The 24,620-nt window shown below is 28.0% G+C and overlaps 1 protein-coding gene across 6 annotated transcripts; it reads right to left on the reverse strand.

Annotated features, from left to right (window-relative positions):
- Nucleotides 1-12,555: 12,555 nt before the first annotated feature.
- LOC132952214 (dynactin subunit 1) lies at nt 12,556-24,431 on the reverse strand. 6 transcript variants are annotated; one of them, XM_061024424.1, is made up of 25 exons: nt 24,159-24,431; nt 23,770-23,976; nt 23,362-23,495; nt 23,229-23,255; nt 22,909-23,167; nt 22,381-22,503; nt 20,116-20,284; nt 19,639-20,050; nt 19,401-19,560; nt 19,135-19,341; nt 18,890-19,072; nt 18,695-18,827; nt 17,354-17,544; nt 17,154-17,291; nt 16,903-17,088; nt 16,599-16,812; nt 16,343-16,542; nt 15,867-16,094; nt 15,604-15,781; nt 15,357-15,520; nt 14,412-14,486; nt 14,182-14,337; nt 14,025-14,114; nt 13,797-13,957; nt 12,556-12,874 (listed from the first exon to the last, which is right to left on the reverse strand). In XM_061024424.1, the coding sequence occupies exons 2-25, from the start codon at nt 23,953-23,955 to the stop codon at nt 12,829-12,831; spliced, it is 4,020 nt and encodes a 1,339-aa protein (XP_060880407.1). In that variant the 5' UTR covers nt 23,956-23,976; nt 24,159-24,431; the 3' UTR covers nt 12,556-12,828. The 6 variants fall into 6 exon arrangements, with proteins under 6 accessions (XP_060880407.1, XP_060880408.1, XP_060880406.1 ...); XM_061024425.1 differs by having other exon boundaries at nt 16,605-16,812; nt 23,770-24,012; XM_061024423.1 differs by having other exon boundaries at nt 23,770-24,012.
- Nucleotides 24,432-24,620: the final 189 nt, after the last annotated feature.

Consider the following 24,620-nt stretch of genomic DNA (forward strand, 5'->3'; position numbering starts at 1 on the left):
ATAGTTAAGTACAATATTATTTTTTTATTATTACAATATATTGTATTATCTATATTTGTTTCAATCAACAGACTTATGCACATACTTATGCTGAAAGAATATTAGATCCTTATTTATAATAGAATATAATAAGAATATAAAGTAATAGATATTAAGTAGGTACATAACTATTATTATTATTTACTATATTTTTATAGCAATATATAAGAGATAAAATATACTTGCATTTGGTCCAATTACAGATTGTAAACAGCTAGTAGGTATCTAATCAGAATTTTTGATTTATATAATTGAATATTCATATTTGGTACAGTAAAACAAGTAGGTATATTGCAGTTATATATACATATGCTCGTACATATGTAAGTACTTATAATATAATATATAATTTTGTATTGATCTAAAAAATGCATTCGCATCTGACGCTATTGTATACCTGCATTTAAAAATAAAAATATTTTAGGGATCTTAATATATTTAATGATTTTTTTGAAATTCCCCAAATTATAGTAAGTTGATCTAAAATTAATTATTTTTAATCTTCAGTTATTGATTAAAAACGTATAATATGTACTAAATCTAGATCATTTTCATATTAATGCATTATTAAATGATTAGGTAGGTAATTTGTTTTGATTATTCTAAAGTACCTACAAATATATAGTGTATATTTTCTCTAGGTCACAACCTACATAGTAAAATATAAAATGATTAATCAATATTAACTGATTTAAAGTTGTGTCTAATAATAAAAAATATATACTTAAGAAGATACCTAGGTACATACTCTTAAATCAGATTTTCAACCAACCCCCCCCTGTTTAACCTATCAAGTGTAAAAACTCTGATCAGTTATTCTAAAGAATATAATTTTTAAATAAAACAAAGAAACACTGGTAGGTAGTACCTTTTACCTATTAGTTTTAATATTTATTTAGGTAAATGTTTTACTTATATTAGGTATAAAAAAATATTTTTTTTAGTTTTATTTTACAATTAGTCCTTTAGTGTTACATTAAGTATATGGGTACCTAGCCATTCTATAGGTATATTGTGCTAGAACAAAATATATTATAGACAACAGTAAAATACATTGTTGATTGTATCACCAAAAGCCCATGGATCAGTTTTTTAAAGGCATCATAATGAAATACAAAGGCCCCAAAAAAATTTACTTGACATTTTTTTACTATAGAATTTTAACTTTTAAGACAAATCCATAAGCTTTAAGCATAATATTATTCAAGAAAACTTTCAAAAGTAACCCAACGACCATTGGCTAGGCCGACATTGATTGTAACCTGTAGGTACATGAGTATTTAATATTTAATTTGGATTTCTGTTTATATTTATATTTGTGTCTTTACTAATGAAGTACCTACCCGAGTACCTATAAAAAAAAAGCTAAAAGCGAGGCTAAAGTCAACAGAGTTTATAACCACACTCTATAGAAAGCTTCATAAATTGAAAGCAGGTACCTACATCTACATTTTTAAAAATGAAGTAGCTAATAGGTAGGTAGCTTGTATGTATTAAGTATTAACAATAAAAATTAATTAATTTGGATACAATTAATAGATAACATGTTTTTTTTAGTATAAATATGAAAATAATATTATCTGAAACTCAGATTTTGAGTATTCAGTAGACATCCAACAAAATGTATGGATAATGATTCAAAAATCTGAACATAGGATTTGTACTGCCATACTAAACAGTGTACAATTTGATTGAAAGTCAATATCGGTAGCGGAAGTGGACTGTATAAAATCCGATGTAGACGACTTATTAATACAACCTACTTAACATCCATCGTCGGCAATCAAATTCTCAACTCAGACTGTAGTGCAAGTGCAACATGAAATATAGGTACCTAATAATTTACCATCCTCTTCCCCTCAGACAGTAGACAAGTCAGTCTCGTTTCCCGCCTAAGAATAATATGAGGTGGATCGGTGGCCAACTAGGAAGTATCAACAATTTTTTGCTTTGGCATATCAATGGAGACTGGTGCTGGTCTCTAAAGGTTGCGAAATAGTTTTTCGACGACACGACTTTTGGCAACATAAATGATCTACGTTTGGCCGACAAATATAAGTGTCGTAAACATCAGCCCACCTTCTAAATGCTTAATAGGTACTAATATTGTCGAAAGCCAAAGTGTGCCTACCTGTATCCTTCGTTTCCATGGCACGTACGAGTTATCCACCGGCGGCGTCTGCTGCGGAGATGTTCCTTATCCTGATCCAAATTCAAACTTCGGCTGGCAGCGGCTCGTGTTCTTTCGACGGGCGTTAACGCTGATAAATTAAACACTTGCAGAGGGGTACGCGGGACAAGATTGAGATTAAAAACAGATTAAAATGAAAAAACGACGTATTTGGATTTGCTACGTCAATATTTCAACAGACCAATCTCCCCCTTTCGGTTTCGACGACTGGCGAGACTGCAAGTACAAGAAGCGATATTAGGAAACCGTGACGAGTGGCGAGATGATAATGCCAATGGGGAAACCCTCCCGGTGAACGGCACGTCTAGTCGTCTGCGGTGGGCAAGGGGTTGTAAATACGCAGTGCAGCAAACGTGACGGCGGCATATCGCGAAACGCCACCAGGGGCGAGAGCGAAATCGAATACACCCGCGCAACGATTGTCTGTCGCCGCCGCGGTGGTGGTGCCGTCGCGGCGATGACCTTCGGATGGTGATATATATATATATCGTTACTTGTGTACAGAAACTAATACGTCATACCTACCATGTAGGGTACCTCTTGTTCGTTATTATTAGAATATAATATTACGTGATTTGCGCGCGCACCGGCACCTTACACGTAAAGAGTTAAACGGATTATTACACTGTGTACGAGTACGAAGTACATAATATTATATTATTATATTACCCGGTTATCCCGGATCCCGATGCGGCGATGCAAATATGCAATTAGTGGTTAAAACGGTATGACACTCTGACCTTGTTTTTACCGCCTACCGGTGCTCAAAACGAAACCGGAAACACGACAGCTACTGGCGTATTTTAGGATTCAGAATGGAATAATATAGTTATTAATTCATAACACTTATGTATATTTACAATATTATACACTTACTTATTTTTTTGCTCCCGCTACCGCCAACAAAAAATTGAAAACACACCACTGACTAATGGGTAATGGCCTGAGCCCTGTGGTGTGAGCACTCGGGACTGAATTAGTGGATTCGTTGATCCCGTCTACTTGCTACCAGAAATTGTATTAAATGTCCGTTACATAGTACGAGTTGTATGATTTTGAAATCACATATTAGGAAAACTATTGTTAAGGAAATAGAAATCATTTTATTTGGATGACACAAAATATTTTAAACCCTCCGGCCTCCTGCGTTCATTACTATTGGTACATAATAATATGACCTATGTAGGTAAATTATTTGTATGACGACGCGTAGGTATGAAATAATTTGGAAATTCAATATATTTGCCGGGTATATTCTAACCGTTCAACAACAGACTGTTCGTGTTTCGTTGATTGAAATTTGAAACATTGATTAAACTAAATAATATTTATATCCATTCTGAAATATTCTATTCGGAAAGCCTATGTGCGTAGCCGGGATTTTTTTTTAAGGGGGGCGTTTTAATTTTATATTTAAATATAACTCGTGGATGGGAAGAGTGCAAAGGCGCAACTATAGGGTTAAAATTCTGGGTTCGTACATATATTATAATGAAGTATGTATAATAATGTAAAGGTATCGCACAAAATGTATGGGTCATAGATATCTAATATAGTATAATTGACACTTCAATTAAATATTATATTACCTACATTACTAGGTACAGTCATAGGCGCAAATAGGGGAGGGGATTGAGGGGCTAAGCCCTCCAAAAATGTCCAAAGCCCCCCCAAACATTTCCTACATTTTGCTTTAAGCTTATTCAATATTATCAAAGTAAAGTTTTAGCCCCCCCCCCTAAAAAAAAAAAAAAATTGCCAAACGCTATTTGCGCCTATGGGTACAGTCTACATATAAGTCATCAAGAAGTAAGTATAAGGAATGTTGTATTAAAAATTAAAATATTTTAGTTCAAACAACCCTCATATATTTTTTATAAATAAAGATCAACGTTGTTAGTCATACGCAGTGGCGTAGCAAGGATTATAAAATGGAAGGGTTAAACTCCCAACTCCCCCCTTGGCTACGCCACTGGTCATACGTACAATAATAGTGTACAACCTACCTATCCACGTCATAATATATCATCATAATATGTATTTACATTACCTATATGGCTATATGACTATATTATATAGGTAAATATGTTGCAGCTGCATTACAATATTACATGTTGTGTAATATAATATTAAATATTAATATAAATCAATAGGTAGGTAGACATGATTCTACATTTCAACATTCCCCCTTAAATAATTATTAAGCCCCCAAATAAATGTTATAAATTTCCACGTTGACAACTGACAAGTAATATTATTTTATTGCATATTGGAATGATGCGTAATTGTTTGTAATTTATTTTTTTATGTTAAATAGAGATATTTTTGATTTTGTATATAAATTGTTTATTGCACAATGCACAACAGAAAAAATTTACAATAAATGGATCATGACTATTTAAAACATTGATATTTGATAGACTTAGATAGTATTAGATATTAGATACTTACCTAAACAAGTAGTAGCGGATACCCCTACAGTTATGTAAATTTGTTATTACTTATAGTAAGGTTTATTTTAAAAATGTAAATTCCCCTAGCTCCTACTTCGATTACGATAATTTTTTCTGAGTTCTAAATTCCTTTTAGATTCTGAGCGAAGCGATGAATGTATTGATTTTACAATGATGTGTGTTTTTTTTTTTAATTTTTTTTTTTTTTGTGTGTCTGTCGTCACCTTTTAGGACAGTAAAAGTGCTTAGATTTTCTTCAATAGTAACTTTTCTGATAGGAAAATGAATCTAGTTGGTACTTTGGGGGTCAAAAGTAAACATTTCCCAGTAATTTTCACAAACGACGTGAAAAACAAAAGAAAAATTAAGAAAAAACGGGAATTTTTACGCAAAATCTGTTTTCGAGAAAATCGATTTTGGTTTTTGGTGTAACTCTAAAACAAATGACCGTAGGGACATGAAATTTTGACTGAATGTTTATATTAGCATTTTTTATACACCATAAAATTTTCCAAATATCTTTTTGAGCTGTTTACGGCCATTATCAGTTTTCAATTTTTTTAGTTTTTTTTTCTATAAATATCAATAAAATTTTATCTGTTTAGTAAAAAAGCTTGAAAATTTAATAGAAGGCTCCTAGGTTATTGTTTCAAAGGCAGATGAAAAAAATTAAAAATCCTTAGTCACAGTTTTTATTTATAAGCATTTGAAGTTCAAATTTTGACAAAATACGGAAAAATCGCGAAAAATAGCAAATTATTTTGAGTTGAGAATTCATAAAAATTTTTGTTTTTAAATCTAAGATTTTAAAATGTAATATAAGATTACTCATAAGTTTGTCTACCTTTATCAAAAAAAAATGTCTACAAGAAACTTAAATTAAATTTTTATGAGCGTCTGAAATTTATATTTTTACAACATTTTATATTTACTCGATTTCTCATGTAACAATTTTCTTATTTTATTGTAATTAAAAAACGAATGACTGTAGATACTTGAAAATTTCACGGAATGTTTATATTAGCATTTTCTATACACCATAAAATGTTGAAAATATATCTTTTTGAGCTGTTTACAGACATTGTCAGTTTTCAATTTTTTTAATTTTTTTTTCTATAAATATCAATAAATTTTTATTTGTTGGGTAAAAAAGCGTGAAAAATTAATATAAGGCTCCTGATATATCGTTCTAATAGCAGTTGAAAAATATTAAAAATACATAGGCACAATTTTTTTTTATAAGCATTTAAAGTTCAAATTTTGACAACATTTATCAAATTTATAATTTATAAATTATTTTGTGGTTAAAAATTTATAAATTTTTAACTTTTATGGCTAAGGATCGAAAATTTAAAACAAGGCTCCACGTAAATAGGTTATATATAAATTACTTTATTCACAATAATATCATCAAATATACTTGGTAAAATCATAGGCTGACTGACCGTTTTCGCTCAGAATCGTTTTTCTTATACAATGATATTATATCATTGAATTCAAATTTAACACCATCCATTACAGTGACCCACTTTAACCTACTGTACAGCAGAGCGACATCCACTTATCCACCTTTTTTATTTTTATTAATAAAATTACTTTCAAAAGTCTTCCAATTCACAAGACAGTCTCGGTGTGTAATATAAGATGGCATTAAACGTTGCCCGCATTTAGGTTCTAATAAGTAATAGGTATCAAAACGACTGTACTTTACTCATGTTTGTAGTCATGGTGTTATACGGTCATATTGTTTATTAGCTCATGGTTTGAAAAACAAAGTACCTAACAAATTAGCTCGAATAAAAACTGAATCAATTGCGACTTATTAACATATTTTAGTCTTTGACCTTTATAAACAAGATATAGGTAGATATGTATGTGTTCAGTGTTCACACGCTTATAACGAACTAATGTTGGTTAGGTATATAATATTATGTTATAATATACACTGACGTACTATTGATAAATACATTATTTTCTTATTCCAAATACGACGGTGTGCCAAATATTTTCTTCTGCACATCTTCTAAATTTGTGTGATTTATGTAGGATAATAATATAAATACACTGGATTAACGTAAAAGCATATTTATTATTTTTACATTTTACATTTTTGACTTGTTTATCCGTGACGACGTTTAAATTAATTTAATGTAGTTTTACGGCGGCATGGCGCCTATATTTTATTAATAATGTAAATTTATAAATTGTGTTCTTCATCAAAACTTTATACTTTACATTGAAATCTTAACATAAACATATATTATATAGGTAAAAAAATATGTAAAATATGTGAACAATTTAACCAGAATAAATAACCATGGACTAATAGATAATAGTATCTATAATATCTTAGGTCAGTTGATGGTTTTGACTTACTGGCTTTTATCATAAAGCATAAATGTAAAACGAATACAATCCATTTATCCATGGTATAGGTATAGACTATAGACAGTATAGGTACATAGCAATTTACATTAGGTATCTGAAATTTGAATACTTAAATATTAACAACTGTATAAGATATAATAGTTTATAAAAATGTATTTTAAATAATTTATGATCATACTTTTTTAAACAAATGTATAAATAAAATACGAATCATATATGATGAAAATGTTAGTAACTATTACTTAATATAATTATAATATTATTATCATATATATAATATATATAATATAATGTAGGTACATCGTGCATACTATTGCAACTATTACTGTGAAAATCAATACGAGTTAAAATTAAATAAGTTATCTACTACGTTTTTCTGTATAGGATTTAGTCCGATTTACTAATTAATAGTTCTATGACAGTAAACCTTAACACCTACAGTGGGGTAGCTGAGTGTGGGGGCGTTGGTGGATCTCCCCGCTTGGAAATTTTTATTGGTGATGTTTTAATCACGGTTATAAGTTTATAACCTATATAGGTAATAAAATAATATAGTATTTAAATCCCCCCTTTGATGAGCTCCAGCTACGCTACTGTCTAACACTATATAATAATTAAATTAAAGTATTACAATTTAAGAATATACCTAGTTAAATAATATAATATAAACGGACAATATAATATTGTAATTTATAGAGAAATCTACTATAAAAAAAATTATTAGTATTATTTAAGAGGATTATGGCAGCGCAATACCTATATTTGATTTCCCTCACAGACCCACGTACCACATAGATAAAAATGCATTCACGTAAAATTGATTTCTATGATTTTTGAGTAATCTTAGAGTAAAATCAACCATTACAAATATATTTTGTAATTTATATGTATCATTGATATATTTTGGGTGGCTTGGCGCGGAGCGTTGCCGCCTACCAGTCGCGCAATGCGAGTAAGTCGTAACCCAACTGTTTCTAGTTCCCGCCTTCCCGGATGGGTGACCAGTGTTCGTAGTAGTAAAAACCTTGATACACATATACACGTGCTTCCTTATCTACCGTAACAACACCTTACCAACCACAGTTCATAATCCCCTACAATATAGCTGATGGCCATAGTTGCGGGACTAAGTTCAATAAAATAAAAATAATAAAAAATACATAATTTGGATTTGATACAACTCGATTTTATATTTTATTATTAGGTATTTGACTTTAAAAATAAAATTTGTAAATTTAAACACGTTAAAAAAAATTAATTTGCGAATTTTAAATTGTTATTTGTTTTCAGACAGTCGTAGTGCCATACCTTCAAAAATATTATTCTCTCTATATATATTGTAATGGGTGATTTTACTCTAAAAATACTCAAAAACATGAAAAAATTATTTGGCCTTGTTTTACATTTTATCTGTGTTGCGTAAGTAATCAGTATTAGTAAAAAAGAACAAGGAAAAAAAACACGAAAAAAAGAACAATTTTAAAATTTTTTAAATATACCTATTAATTGATTATCACCAAAAAAATAATAATAATGTCAAATTATTATTACCTAAATAACCATCAACACTGCAAACCTACAAAAAAGCTATAACAAGTCAAATTGACAATTGACTATAGATCCACTGATCCACATAAATGTTTCGTTCCCATTCCTATTTCCTATACAAAATATTTTATAAATCATTTGAGATACATTTAAATAATAAAAAAAGTTTTAAAAAAATGAATTAATGATAATCGAAGTTGAATCAAGTATGTTAAGTATGGGTCGATTTTCGATATTTTATTTTCAATGTCCAATATTTAGCTTCTTAAACTTGTGATATTTTACTTTTTGAATTTGAATTATTGAGTTTAGTAATTAAAATATCGTGTATATACTATATATAATATGTATAATACTTTTATGCAGACCCAGATTAACTTATCTCTCAAACCACTCAATAAACCATATTATTGGAAATACAAAAATTAATTTTCCTAGTGTTTTCCATACTATTGATATTTGATAGGTACCTACCACTCTACATTTTTAAAAATTGTTCTTTTTTCCGTGTTCTATTTTGGTTGTTCTTTTTTTCCGAGATTCGTTGCGCTAGGGCTAGAGAGATAAAACAAATATGCTCTTAATTTAAACACCTGTCACCTGTTATATTTATTTTTGTAAAAGTATTGCATTTAGAGTTAATATTTATTCACCCTAATTTAATTACTTTATTTTATACTTTAGTCCCACACTATCTTTTTCTACAACATTTTCAATTTTTCACTACCAGTTACCCCATGTATCTGCTCAACATATTTTTGGTATTAGCATCTGAGTTAGGAATTAGGATCAACAAAATTGTATTTATTATTCATATATTTTGATCTTAAGTAGGTTGTAGCCTGTAGGTACATTATGCTTATCTATACCTATTTAATATATGGTAAAATCGGGATTTTCTACTCACCCAGACACAGCTTGTTTAATGGTTAAAGTGTCATCTACATACTCTATAGGTGATGGCTGTCATATATATGTATATATTATGCGGGCTACCGGTGAAAATAAAAATAATAATTGTTAAAGAAATACATTTTTTTTTTAAATCTCATTTAGTGTAACTCTACAAAAACTAAAAAGTAGTTTAAGTTGTTTGACATTCGTTTCGTATGCCACATATTATAGCCGTATTGCCACTACTACCGGAAAACGCATTATTTTACCGGCCATTGTCATCTGCTATATAGAATGTGGTATTGTGGTCTACCTGCAGCCACGGCGTATTCACGGGTTTATATGATTTTTGATAGACACGATTAAATCTCTCTTAAACTTTATAACTTTCGATAGTAATGATTATTGCTTTGACATTTTGTAAGAGGTGCGACTCAGGTGCTGGGTACTCACATATTAGCATTGATTATATAATCACTGATATTAGGTACTTATTGCACGACACTACAATTTATTCTACATATTATTTTGGCACTCACACAGTCACACACTTTATATGTTGGCAAAAGATTTTTATTTAATCATAATTAGTGATGAATCAACCACCAATTTTTTAATTAATAAAAACGTTTTGGCAAACAATGAAAATGCCCAATGTAATAAGTGTGGGAGTGAGATGAATTTGTACATAATTACGTAAGGAGAGAAACAAAGAAAGGAGAATTTTATGTAACAAACGTAAGGGATGTCAAACTTTCAAACAACATTTTTATTTTTTTTTTATAGAATGATACTATTAGATTTTAAAGATTTTTTTTTATTTCTTTTAAAATTATTATTTTTATTTCGTGTTTTTGACAAATCCAAAATCTATATTTAATGTAATTCATTAATCATTTTGAAGTTCAATATAAACTCTTGGGACAGCACTCAGCAGTACTCTATTGATTAATCTCTTTTAGTGTCAAGATTCCAAATGCGACTGTAATTTATCCTCATATGGATTACATAGGTACTACCCCTATTTACGAGAGGCGATATGACTTATACACCCAGACAGCAAATTTTTTACTAAACATATTATTATAACATTGTTATAATATTATTCGTGATTATAATATTATTATAATGTTATTATAATATTATCATTTCAAAATGCTGTCTGGGCAGTTATACTAATAAACACCGCCCCAGACAGTATTCAGGAGTCAGGGTAGACAAGTATATACTCTGTTCAAAATAAGAAATACAAACGGCAGTCGACTACTTAGGAGCGTAGCAAAACTACACGGCAGGTATATAGATTGGCTGGCCTAGGCCGGCTCCAAAAATTGACATTTCAATATGGGGAGTCTAGGACGGCTGGCTAAGGCCGGTCTCATAAGAGGACCTACTGAACGCGATGTCTAGGGTGGCGGACTTAGGTCGGCCCGAGAAGACTACACATACAACTACCTGAAAAAATTTCTGTGAGGGGTGAATGTGGCTCAGTGCCATTTGTTAATGAATGTAAACTCTCATGACTGTGGTCCTATACTCCTATACCAGTGCCGCTGAGGAAAGTAGATCCTGGCCCAGGAAGGCATAATATCAAAGTTGTACAAATTATTGATTTTTAATAAACGATGCTGCATAGGGGTTAATAACCACGTGTAGAAACAGTTCAGCCCCCAATCTCCATGTAGTGAAGCCACTAGGAAAAATAAAATGTTATTTAGATTCGGGATTCGGGTGTTACCTGAATCCCGTCGACTAAAACTGGTTGCCGCCATTTTTGTTTCTTATTTTGAACAGATACAGTCAGGGCCGGCGTTACAAATTGCGGGGCCCTGTGCAAAATTTTTTAGATAAAATAATACTTTGTGGAATAATTATTCCTACATAAATAAATTATAATATAATACATTTATGAAGAGTTTTAAAACTAAAAGTTACACTGCAGATATATTATGTGTTATGTTTTAAATGCTGTACCTAAACATTTTCAAAGGGACAATTTGTAAATTTATGAACTATAGAGTGACCGAACATAACGTTTGGACAAAGTTTGCTACCAGAAAATAATGTCTATAGACTATAGATAAAAAATAAACTTAGCTTCACTCAGAAATCAGAATCTAAAAATAAACAAAAAGATTTATGAGTGGCTTTGTTAAATATCTATTAGGTGTAGGGTAAGCGAATACTATATTAGGTTATTAATTTATTATATTGAAATGGACTGAAACTTAATTATGCGAACACTGCACGCCTATGGTTTCATATTAATTTAGTTTTATACCATTTATTGTTTAAGTACTTCAGTACCTAATTACGATTTACATTGTTTATCCTCTTCAATGTAACGTAAATACTAAATATTGTTAAAAATATTTGAGATTTTTAAATTTTTGTTGATGTATAAAATGATATTTTAAATAAAAGTTAGATTACACGTCATATTGTAATCGTACGGATGTCACAGAATTATTATTTCAAGTTTCAACTGAAGTTTGAAAAATATTATCTTTTATGAAATTATAATGTTTTATTAGGGATGATTAGGCCCTGTGCAGGGGCACCAGTTGCACTGCCCTTGCTCCGGCCTTGTACAGAGTACCTATATACTTTTAATTGATTTGGAAGATAAGGAGGCAAGAAAGAGAAACCCATAACTCACAATTTTACAAGTCGTCTAAACGTGGTATCTAGATAGCTGAACAAATATATACCGTCTTTTCAATTTAAATTTGAGTATGTATTATTAATTTATTTATTAAATAAAAATACACCTTTATTTTACAAATTTAAAAGTATTCATTGGAACTTGTTTTGACTAAGGGACAGCCGATCATTGAAGGCCTCACAAGTCACAACACAGCATACTGTATCTAAAGCAACAACACAGTTGAGCGTAGCTTATAATTTTGACACATTTGTCAATTCTTCACTCTGTTACAGGCACATATTTTAGGGACTGTATTAGCTAAGCTCCAAAATGATGATGATATTATAATAGTAGGTAAAACACAGGAGATTTATCGAACGAATACAAAGATGAAGGATTGCAAAATATTATCAGAATCAACTGAAATGGTTTATTTTAGTTAATAAATGTGTGGAAATTAAACTAAATTCCTTAAAAATTAAATGTATAGTTAACAAATATTAATATTATATTGATATTGTTAATTAAATAATATAATATAAGATCCAAAATAAGTAAATTGTTACTGTACAGTATCACATTAAAACAAAATATAAATAGCATATTATAATTGCATAATAATAATTTAATACAACAATATACTCTAACTTGATTTGTAGTACAGTTATTCAATTAACTCCAAGTAGTTCTTCAGTCGTATAAGCAAAATTATAACTGAAAGACAATAAAACACATTTCTTTAATTTAATGTTGACAGCATTGTTGAACATTTAATAAAAAGTGTTATGATAGATTTTTCTAATAAATAATAATCTACTTATTATCTATGAAACTATATAGTTAGATAATTTTATGCACTATATTATAATTTAAAAAAAATAGTTTTTAATTATTTTATTTTGAAATCAACATTGGGATATTATAAATAGTTCTTAAAAAAACATTTAAAAACTTAAAATCATTAGTTGGAAATTTAACTATGTACTTGAGGTTTGATCATACTTTTTGGAGGAGATAAAATAGTTCAACTTTTATAGTTATCATAATTAGACATTGAAACCAGTATTTGAATGATGGTCAGCATTTTCATAATTTTGAAAAGTATTTAAATTACAGCAAAAAATAATGTTTTTTATTTGAAACATTGTATATGGGTCTTTATAAATACGAATTTAGTCTTAAGATTTAATATTTTAGTTAATTCATTTTGGATTTCTTACACCTGCAACAATCTAGTTATTGCTTATATTGTAATAGCTCACGGTGTATACTTTCGTTATCACATACTTAATTAAATAAAACTATTTTATATAATTTATAATTTGTTTAATAATACATATTATGCTTAAATAATGATTTTAATAACTGATATACACTTTAGAAAGTTAACTTTAATATTAAGAAGTTAATAATTGATATTATTATATTTATACTATGGCAAAACAATATACAATGATTATCAAAACTATTAATTAATAAATGATGATTAATATTAATCATTTAAAATTAAAATCAATTTTTAATAGCCTATAACTGCTTTATATAGGTGCAAATTGTGGGGGGAAGGTGCTTAGTACAAATTAAATTTTAGATTAGTATCTATACAAATAAAAATGTTAACTATGTAACTACATACCGAACATGTGGATTTATTTGAGCAGCATTAGTGACTTGATTTTGCAATGATGCTAAGATTTTAGTGTCCATTTCAACTCTTATATTTGTTGGCCCAGTCCAGTTTGCAGGTTTTGGTATTACAAACTCCGCAGCTAATACAGGTTCTTCTTCTTCTAATGCCTATAGTCAAATATGAAATTGAAAATATCATTCATAAATCATAATGTATAAAATAATTGTTTTAAACCTTTTTCAAAGCTGGTGTTGGGAATGTAGTCATTTCTGTTTCAACACATCCAAAATGTTGTCTTTTAATTATCTCTTTGTTATAGTTATCCTGTTAAAATAAAGAGAACAAAAATTAATTATCACCAATAATGACCTCTGAATTAATAAATTGTTACTTGTAAAACATCCAATCTCTTTTGTAATTGTTTCCATTGCAAATTGTGATCCAGAACTTGTTTAGCTGATATATTCTCATCAGTTACAAGTTTTCTTCCTGGTACACGTTTGGTTACATCCAAAACATTTATGTTAGTTAATGTTTTATGGAAATCCTAAACATAATAATAACAAACACACATAATTACAAAGGAAGTAATACAAAAATCATTAAAAAATTATAACTTACATTTAATAATTCATTGCCTAATTTCTTTAATTTAACTACTCTATGTTTTTCTTCATCTGACGGTTCACTAGGCACCTAAAAAAAAATCACAATACCTATTACTCTTCAGTAAATTAATGATGAGAGTAATTATAAATAATATGAGGCAAGTAGACAATTGTGTGTAAAATGCTTTGTCAACAAGGAAATAATGGAAATACTTGGACATGTACATTTTCAAAATTGTTGAGAGCAAAGTTGAAAACAGATACGTGATCTTCAATTAAATTAAAATATTAAGAGGACGTAATACAGGCATTTGTTGTCTCTGTCTTGCAAGAGTTTTTGCTAGTTTAAAAATTAGAATGAATCAACCTATTATGAAAAATGATGTTAGTTATGAGCATTTTTAATTTACGCTATATTATATACGTAAAACTTGCTAAAAAATTAAACTACAATAAAACCCCACATACAAACATAGATAATTTTCTTACCATCAAGTTTCGTTCACTCTAAATTTAAACTAACAAAGTTAAACATGATTTGCTGAGCGTAAATGTGCCATGTTACATAATTGTAAGACGGAGACAACAAATGCCCGTGTTACGTCCTCTTAATAATTAAAACTGGCAGTTCAAATAGTTTGATTGACACAGACCTCACTCTTTCCGAATTAACACCCTTTCAAACAACTGTAGAACGGGCTTAACTAATTATATATACATAATTTAATGACATTCCTGTGTTTAGTAAAATTGTAGCAGAAAGACTCAGAAGTATACACTATTATTTTACCCACCTACCCACCCAATTTTCAAGGCAGTTATTAAATTGAACTAGAAATCAAAATTGAAAAAGATTTTAAATTGTAAAATATTTTGATTATTATATTGCAACAACTATTTCATTAGTCATTACTATAATATTGTTATTTAATAAATCAAAATAAGTTTATTAACTTACAGGCAATGGTTTTAATTGAGAAAATAATTGTTCACAATAATTATTTTCAAGCTTGGCTCTTTGATCTATTTCGTGTTTTAATGCCATTTTGGTTAACTTTAATTCATTAAGTAAGAAAGGAGATTCTTGGTATGGTTTATTACTATCATTTCCAGTAGCAGTCACTGAAAAGAAAAAATATGGAATTAGTATGCAACTCAAATTTAAGAACTATATTTTAATTACAGCTTAAAAGTATAAAACTCACTTGATGCAGATTTGTTTATACCCTCAATGAGAATTTTCTTTGAGAAATTTTTAAGTTTATTTTTAAGTTCTCCTTTTTCTGTTTCTAGTGAATCAATATCTGCTTGCAAATGGTCCATTGTTTCTTCGTATTCTTTTGACTTTCTTTTTAACTGTTGTTGTGTTTCATCCAATTTCCTCTAAAATTATTAATAAATTATTTAAATGGTATAAAAAATAATTTTTCTTGGTTTCTTTAAATAATTTACTATTTAGAAATATTACCTGTAGTTTTTCTATAGATATTTCTGATTCGTGTATTGTAGTAGATAGTTTTTTTTCAGCTAATTCCTTCCTAACATTGAGTTCACCAATTTCTTCTTGTTTGGATCGAAGAGCCATTTTTAACTCAAGTATATCATTTTCTTTAGATTTAATTGTATTTCTTAAAGCTTTTGTTTCTTCTAGTTCACTTTTAATTTGTTTAGCCCGTTCAGTAATAGGCGGAATATTCTAAAAAAGTTACATTTTTTTAAATACCGCTATTTAGAAATTAGTAATCAATTATTTAAATATTTAACAAAATTATTTTTATATTCATCCTAATTCAAAGCTGAACAAATGTCAAGAATATGATAACGAATTAATTCAACTTAATTAAGTTATAAATTTGAATTTTGAACCAATCCAAACCCAGGATGTTATATTCAGTTAAAAATTCAAACATTCTGTCAACCGCTTAGATTAAATTATGATTTTACTTTAGATTTATCGGTAGTAGGTAATGTCAAGTCAGCTTCTAGAATAACTTGAGCAGCATTAGCGATTTCTCCAGCAAGAGTCGAAATACACATTTTCAAACATATTGTCATTCCATTATTTGATTCTTCTTTTTCAAATATTTTTTCAACTGAGTTATTCATTACTAGCATAATGCTTTCGCTGTTTATTTTTTTATCATCTAAAATATTTAAATTATTAGGTTAAAAAGTAAATTTATCTTTATTTTAAGGTTACCTGTACCTAGTGAGATTTGACTAACTGCACATTTAGCTGTCTCTCTTAATACAGTTATTAATTTTTCTGCATACTGTATGCAAGAACTCAAATCTACTTTTATAATACTGTTGATATCTGCACGTTTTTTAATTTGTTTTAAATGTTGATGTATTACTTCGCAAGCAACTGATATATCATCACACAATTTTAGAACATTAGAAGAACTATCACACTAAAATAAATACACATGCAATTATTAATACAAAATAACTAACATAATATTAATATAGTTTTATTTATTTGTTATTTAAATAAAAATTACTTGTATGACACATTTTATTATATTGGCATCTGTTTGAATGGTGTTACAAGCTGCAGATAAAACCAATACATTGTCTAATAATAAATGCTCATAATGTGGATTGAAATCTTGTATGAGAGGTGCATACACATGTTTAAAGTAAGCAACACATCGTTCTAAGTTTTCAGTATTGACATTTTCATCCAACTAAACATAATCAATACATTGTAGGTGTGTATAACACAATTTTACTATAAGAAACACAAAATCACCTGATCAATTTTCAACATTTCAATATATCCATTTAAAACTTTTTCTTGAATTGTCATATCAGGGTATGATTCACCAATTTTAATTAATGTTTCTGGAGTTGTTGTATTCATTCCATGAACAAATTGTCTTAATGCAGTCTGGGAAAAAATTGGATTATTTATTTTGTACTAAAAATGTAACTGAAAATATAAATATAAACCTGCAAACTGTATAAGTAAAATGATAAACGAGAACGAGTTGCAAATTGTTCTGCAGAATGGTCTTTAATAAGAGTTTCTTTTGTAATTTCTTGAACATCGGGATATTTATCACGAACATGTGTCATGAGTATTTCACTTTTCCAAATCATGCGTGGCAATAATAAGAGAGATAGTATAGCATCATAATCACCTAATAAAAATACAAAATATATTATTTTATCTATGGCCCTTAGTAGTGGTACGCAATTTTTGTTGATAATTTAATCGATTAACTGTCAATATTAATCGATGTAATGTAATGTAATCGTGTAAATTAATGGTAAGTTTTTTTTTGCATATTTGAGAATATTTCAAGATGAAAGAAAGAACATTAGAGAATTTATCGATTAAATTTATAGATTTTCAATATTTTGTGTTGCAATGGCAAAAAATATAATAAACTATATGCTTGATAATGGTGATATATAAATACGTGCATACAATAATTATACCCCATATAATAATTTTATAGTCTGTAAATAACTATGGAAAATTCTCTTAATTAAAAATACGTCATTAATTTAATTTAATTAATCAAATAAAATGTTACCTACGTTAAAGTTCTTTTTAAAGCTATATTATTTTTTATAATATGCCTATTTATATCAGTTTTATTTGTATTATGTACTTACTTTATTCTTTTGCATATAAAAGCATATTTATAATTTAAGATTACATATTAATATAAAAGCATGTTTTTCGCATATTTTATTAAGATTTTTAAAGATTATTTTCAACCTTTTAAGAGAATATTATTATGGCCTCTAGATATAACATTATATTCTATTCCAAATCAGTTTGGAAAAACTGAGCACCCTCGGAACAATAGGACTGTTGAGATTGGCCAGTAGTTGGCAGCACATAGACAATTGTCAACGAGACTGCACACGCACAAACAGCGGCGCTTTTTTGTCTTGATTTTTTTTACAAATTTATTTTTTATAGAGTAAAGAGAGAACTGACTTACCATCATTTATCAGTCTTTAAGGTAAAAACATTAACTCTTGTTGATTTTTTACAGTATTTTAATTTTTAAGCGATTTATGAACATTTTTAAATTTTAAAACCAACGAGAGAGAACAGGTAATGTTATTAGTTATTACATTTAGTTTAAGTTTAATAATATGTAAATTGACTCCAATATTTAAGTCAACAAGTCAAAATATGTACTATACATAATTTTTAAAAAAATGTTTATTTTAATGACACTCAAATAATATACTATATTTTTAAATTTTTATTAGAACTTAGAAAATATCTTTTAACATAAAAAATTATATAGGTAGCAAAAGCAAACTTACCTCCAAGAGACAAGAATGAATCTGGCATATATGCTAATAAATACTCTATATGTTGCTGAGCTTCTTGTGTTTCCATTCTACGTAGTTCCAAATCTATTGCTCGACTATGAGCTTTAGTTTCAGCAAACATTTTCTAATAAATAATATATTTTTAATTATTTTTTCATATAATAAATATTTTAATTTATAGTTAACCTTAAAGTCAAGCATTTCTGGTATTGATGACCGAACTTCATCTTTTGATGCAGATTCTCTCATTAATTGAGTTTGTAGATCTTGATTTTGTTCTCGTAGTTCATTAACCAGATCTCTAAATTTTACAATAACCAAACTCCGATCAGCTAAACTTTCTAATGCTCGTTCTTTTTCTTTGACACACTTTAAAATAAATATAACTTATGAATAAAAATAAAATGTTTGCTATTAATAATATTTAAAACCTCTCTAATATTAGCATTAGCCATATCTAATTCTTCACGTAATTGCATTTCCAACTCTCTACTATCCTCTTGGAGTTGATCATTAATATCTTGTATCGCTTCTAGATCAGTCACTGCTTCCTCTAATTCTACCACTTTATCTTCCAAATTCAATTTTTGTTGACCCAGAAGCTCAACTAATTCCTCTGCTCCTAAAGCTGCATCTACCTAAAATATTACAATATATTAATACTTAGAAACTATCTATTTAAAAATCAATATAAAACCTGTTCATGCAAATCATTAACTTGAGATGCTAGTTCTTCAACTCTAGCTGTTAACTTTTCATTAGACTTTTGTAAATCATTACATTGTTTGGTCTTTTCTTCGATTTCTCTTTGTAAGTTTTGTGTTTGGTGTTTCTCGTGGGCGGATAAGTCTCGTAATCTAAAGTTAAAATAAGTGTCAACTAAATAGGAAATAATCAATTTTAAATAACGATAATAATATAAAAGCATCTTATACTTGACAAGTGTATCTCTAAGACGTAAATTTTGTTGTTCAAGTTGCTTGACTTTGAAAGAATTGGCACCATCTCCTCCCTCTTCACTTTCATTTCCTTTCTCAAACTCAGCCTTTAAGAGTTCTAAATCTACTGTTAATTCCTCAATACGCTCTTTTGCTTGGTCTAATTCTAATTGAAGTGTTTCTGCTTTAACTTCAGCCATTTCTTTATCAAGAGTTGCCATTTCTAAAGTCTCCGCCATTTCATTATACTCGTCTTTTCCTTCTAATGCATCTTGTTTCTCCATTTTAACTTTTTCTAATTCTTTTTTTAATGCTGAATGAGATTCCATAATTTTAATTTTAAATTCTGCAGCTTGATCTAGCTGCAATTTCATCATATCAATATCATGGGATTTTTCTTTTAATCTTGCTATATAATAAAAATAAAAGGCATATTAACACAAATTAACCACTTAAAAAATTATCTGTTTTTACTTTTGACTACGTCCAACTTTTCAGAATAATCTTGTACTTGGTCCTTTAGATTTTGAATTTCAACCGCATCAGCCATACTAGAAGAAGGTCTTTGTGTAGGGGTAGTTGTACTTGGTGTAACAGAAGATCCAGGTGTATAATGTGGTTTGAGGGCTTCAACAAATTCAGTCTATTAAATAATAAAATAGAATTGTATAAAAGATACAACAGTTATTGAATTATATGATGTTATTATTAAATTATTACCATCATAGTATAAGGAATAAAAAGTATGCTCAATGATAAGAGTGTGCATATTTTTTTAAGGTTCAATATATAATTTATATAAGCAACCAACAAATATTACTCAAGGTGACATGTATATATTTCATCTTAAACATACAATGAAGAAACACAAGGCATTGTACATGTGAACTAGGGTATAAATATGGATTATGTTGAGCATACCCCTTAATCCTTATACTATGATTACCATAAGAATCAACATTGAATGACACAAAGCAAACGTGCAAATTCATAATAACAAATATTAAATAATATTGATATTTTAAAATCCATTCTGTACATTAATATATTGACATATAATACATGCAAACATAGAAAAAAACTTACAGTACCTACAATAAAGATAGAAATAACATACATAGATATGGATTGCTTTTGGATAGTAAATAAATTCATTTTTACAGTTTTATTTAACTTGAATGAAATAAAATTTAATATAAAGAAGTAAAAATCAAAGTTTATCCCTCGGAGTCCAAAAGTACTAATTCGGTAGAAACTTAATAACATTTAAAATTTAGGCATTTTTTTTTTTTGAATATTCCTTCTATATTCAGATTAAGACAATTATAAAACCCGGTATAACTTTATAAACTATGATTTATAAAACAACCTATTTCCTAAAATATTTTAGGTAATTATAAATATTAAGTTAAAATATAATTAATAGCTTAATATGTAGATAGGTAAGTGAAAATCAACTTATAAATAATAACTAAATACAAACCAATTAATAATCATGTAATCATCTAAATAATATATAGTATTATCACAAATGATAATGAATATTTGAAATATTTTGAGTTAAGGTACAGGTCAATTCAATCTTATTCATGAATTATTTTAATGTAATAAATTGTTGTTTTAAAAAATGTTATTTTAACCAGATATTAATTAAATTTAAATATTTAAACAGTCTTATAATCATAGGTAGCTCACATAAACTAAGCCAAAAAACGTTCTTAACTAAACTTTAATTAAATAAAAAGTTATATTATTATGTAGCATGGAAGTGAATGAACCAGATGAGTATTGAGTCTATAGTATCTACCAATCAACTAATCCAATAACTATATTAATCAATTGTTTATTTTAATAATATTTATAGGTATTATGTTGAACTTGAAAATGTATTTTTTATTATTATTATTATTATTATTTATTAAGCTGAAAAGATGTGCAATAATTATTTTAGTGCAGTGCTATAATATATCCTAACTTATATTTGTTTTATTAAATTTACCTAACCTTTTCCATTACCGAACAATTTATATTAATTAAGTTTAAGTTATAACTTATAAATGAATGGAATGAAAAATGTATAAAACCATAAATGGTTAATTAATTAAATTAATTTATGAAAATAGCGTTTTATTTTTACTGAGGTCTGAGATTATTTAAATAATGGAAAAAGTTAATTTATAAAAAGTATAAAATAGTATACAGAGTGATTCTTTTCACACAGAACATTTATTATCACAGTCAAAATTGTATGGATCATCTGAATTCTGATGTAGAATAATTTTGTGAAATTTGTATTGTATGAATAATGATTGTTGAAATAAAATTTTTTTATAATCACCATCATTTGAGTGGAGCTCAATTTTATGGAATGTCCTCTACCACATCTCACGTCAAACTTTTTATCTAAACTTAAAGACAATACTTTTATAAAAGTATTATAATTCAGAATGTGGATAGTAAATAATATGATAAATAGTATAAACTATAAATAAAAAACAAAAAATTGACTATGATAATGATTATTCTGCATTAAAAGGGTTAGATTATCTAGAATACTTTCATTAAAAGTTATTTTATTATAATATAATAATTTATAAATATTTTTAAATATTTATATTAAGCCCTATAATATATACATTAAATTTATTGTATTCACAAAGCAGAATAAATTAATATTAAATTAAAAGCCATATGGAACATTTACAATTTCCCTTTTGTTTTTACAAAAATAAAAATTACTTCAGAGTTAGACACATCTTTTAATGACGTCAATGATTTTGTCATTGGCGTTTTAACAGCCGATTTCACTTTTGGCGATATAAGTTTAGACATTCGACTTGTCTTTTCATTGCTGGGTGTTCGCTGAAAGCATAATTTATTTCAAAATACTTATGGTTCCTAAAGAATACAATGGAATAAAAATATTTTAAACGACTATTCAAAATATTTAATTTATAATTGTATTACTTTTTAAAACTTACAATTACATAAGGAAGAACACAAATTATCTAGTAATTAAATTATGTAATATATATATGTATATGTTTACTATATAATATGTAGTGTAATTATCATGATTAGCATCTATTGTTTATCAAACAATCATACATATATCAAAATTAAACATGGTGAACATCTATGATAAAATAAACATAATAATGTTCAATATAGGAATGTGCATTTTAAGATTTATTAAAATGTTAAATTTAACACTATACCTAATAATTGTAAATAATTATTAAATAAACATTTAAAATTTTAAAATACCTCAACAAAAGAAGAACGTTTAGGTGTTGAATCCATTCCAGCAAGAGATGTTTGTGACAATGTACGTGATGGTGCGGGCATTGAAGACTGTGATGAAGTACGAGAAGGAAGAACAATTGATGACTGCGATGGTGTACGGCTTGTACCAACCAATGATGACTGAGAAGAAGTACGAGAAACTGGTGAAGTAAATGTATCATCTTTATTTTTAGGGGCAATCAAGCTCAATCTACTTGAACCAGACAATGACTGCCTAGAACTAAAAAAATTTATAATAAATACCTAGTTAAATATAAAAAAAATATTGAAAACAAACTTACGCATTTGTATCAATTTTTTTTCGCAGGCTATATGGTAATGAAACCATACAAATTAAAAGAGGTAGGTAATAAGAAGATATTTAAACTTATAAAACCAATTTAATTTTTAAAAACAAAGAATATAATATTTTACCTGCTAATTCGAGACTTGACAGATGATTTTGGGACCAAAGATTCTGTGCTAGCAGACATATCAAAACGTGCTCCTGTTTCATCAATAAGTGTAAGATGTGATTGTCGTACAAATATACCATGATTTTCTTCACACTAGTAAACAAAAAATGGATTAAATTAATCTTAATTTCTTAATACCCTATCATAGTCAAGTGACTATAAGTTATACAATTAGCATAAAACACTAACAGCCGTTTTTACAATGTCCGGTTAAAGTTAACCGACACTTTACCAGCTGAATTCTGCCGGCAATAAAATCTGTTATAAATCGGTTAGCGTTAATCGACACTTTACCGGAAATTGTAAGAACAGCACTTAAACTATAATAAAAAATATATATAAATTAAATAATAAATTGGACTTTTACTTCAAAATAAGTTTTTGAGACGCCTTGGCGATTTTTGATCACACCATTATTTTTTCCTTTAGGTTCATCCAAAATAATGCCAACCCAAGTTCCTGTTTCAAAATGTGTCTGTCCAATAAAAGCTATTTTGCCTTGTAAATTTTTTCCAGTTAACTCAACTCTACATCCCAATTCCAATTTTGGCATTTTGACTCGGTTCTTGTTAAGCTATTTTTTCGGAGTAATAATATTTAATACTTCAACCTAAATTATCAATAATAGATACACAATGAAGAACTATTATTTTGCACACAGTTTTGAACTACACAAAGTTATTTAAGTACGAGACAAAATTATCTAACATCAAACACTGTACAATATGTCATTAAGTAGCATGGGTAACTACTTACTATTTACTAATGCTTATTGCTTATTTGCTGAATGCTTAGTAAAACACTTTCACAAATAGTAATAATTATAACAACAGTTAATATAAGCACATCAATTCGGGATTTACTAAAATGACGAAAACACTTAAAATTTAAATCTCTAGTCTTTACTAAAGTATAATTTATATGTATCTTTTCTATGGTCTCTACGCCACTATGACATACAATTTCAGAACAGAATAACGAAACATTATTAATATTTAATTCTATCAATTCTTCAGTAGTGACTAGTGAGTAGTCCAGTGTTATAAATTATTTATCATTTTATCAGTAAAATTAAATTGATAACACTGATAATAATACGATTATCATTGGTCTTCGAAACACAACATTTCCCTCTTTAATAATAATATTGTTCTATGATAATATGATATCAATTATCAGATATATTATTCCCAGTTGGCAAATTTTGAAGCACTTATT

The sequence above is a fragment of the Metopolophium dirhodum genome, chromosome 9 (genome assembly GCF_019925205.1).
Source record: "Metopolophium dirhodum isolate CAU chromosome 9, ASM1992520v1, whole genome shotgun sequence".
In the NCBI taxonomy this organism is placed as follows: Eukaryota; Metazoa; Arthropoda; class Insecta; order Hemiptera; family Aphididae; genus Metopolophium; species Metopolophium dirhodum.

Excerpts from the sequence above, each read along its gene's own strand:
- LOC132952214 (XM_061024424.1), bottom strand. The coding sequence starts at position 23,955 with ATGCCAAAATTGGAATTGGGATGTAGAGTTGAGTTAACTGGAAAAAAT. Across the intron at positions 16,543-16,598 it reads TCAAATCTCACTAGGTACAG|ATGATAAAAAAATAAACAGC; the intron begins GTAACCTTAAAA and ends TAAATATTTTAG. Across the intron at positions 14,115-14,181 it reads AGAGATTGGATGTTTTACAA|GATAACTATAACAAAGAGAT; the intron begins GTAACAATTTAT and ends TTATTTTAACAG.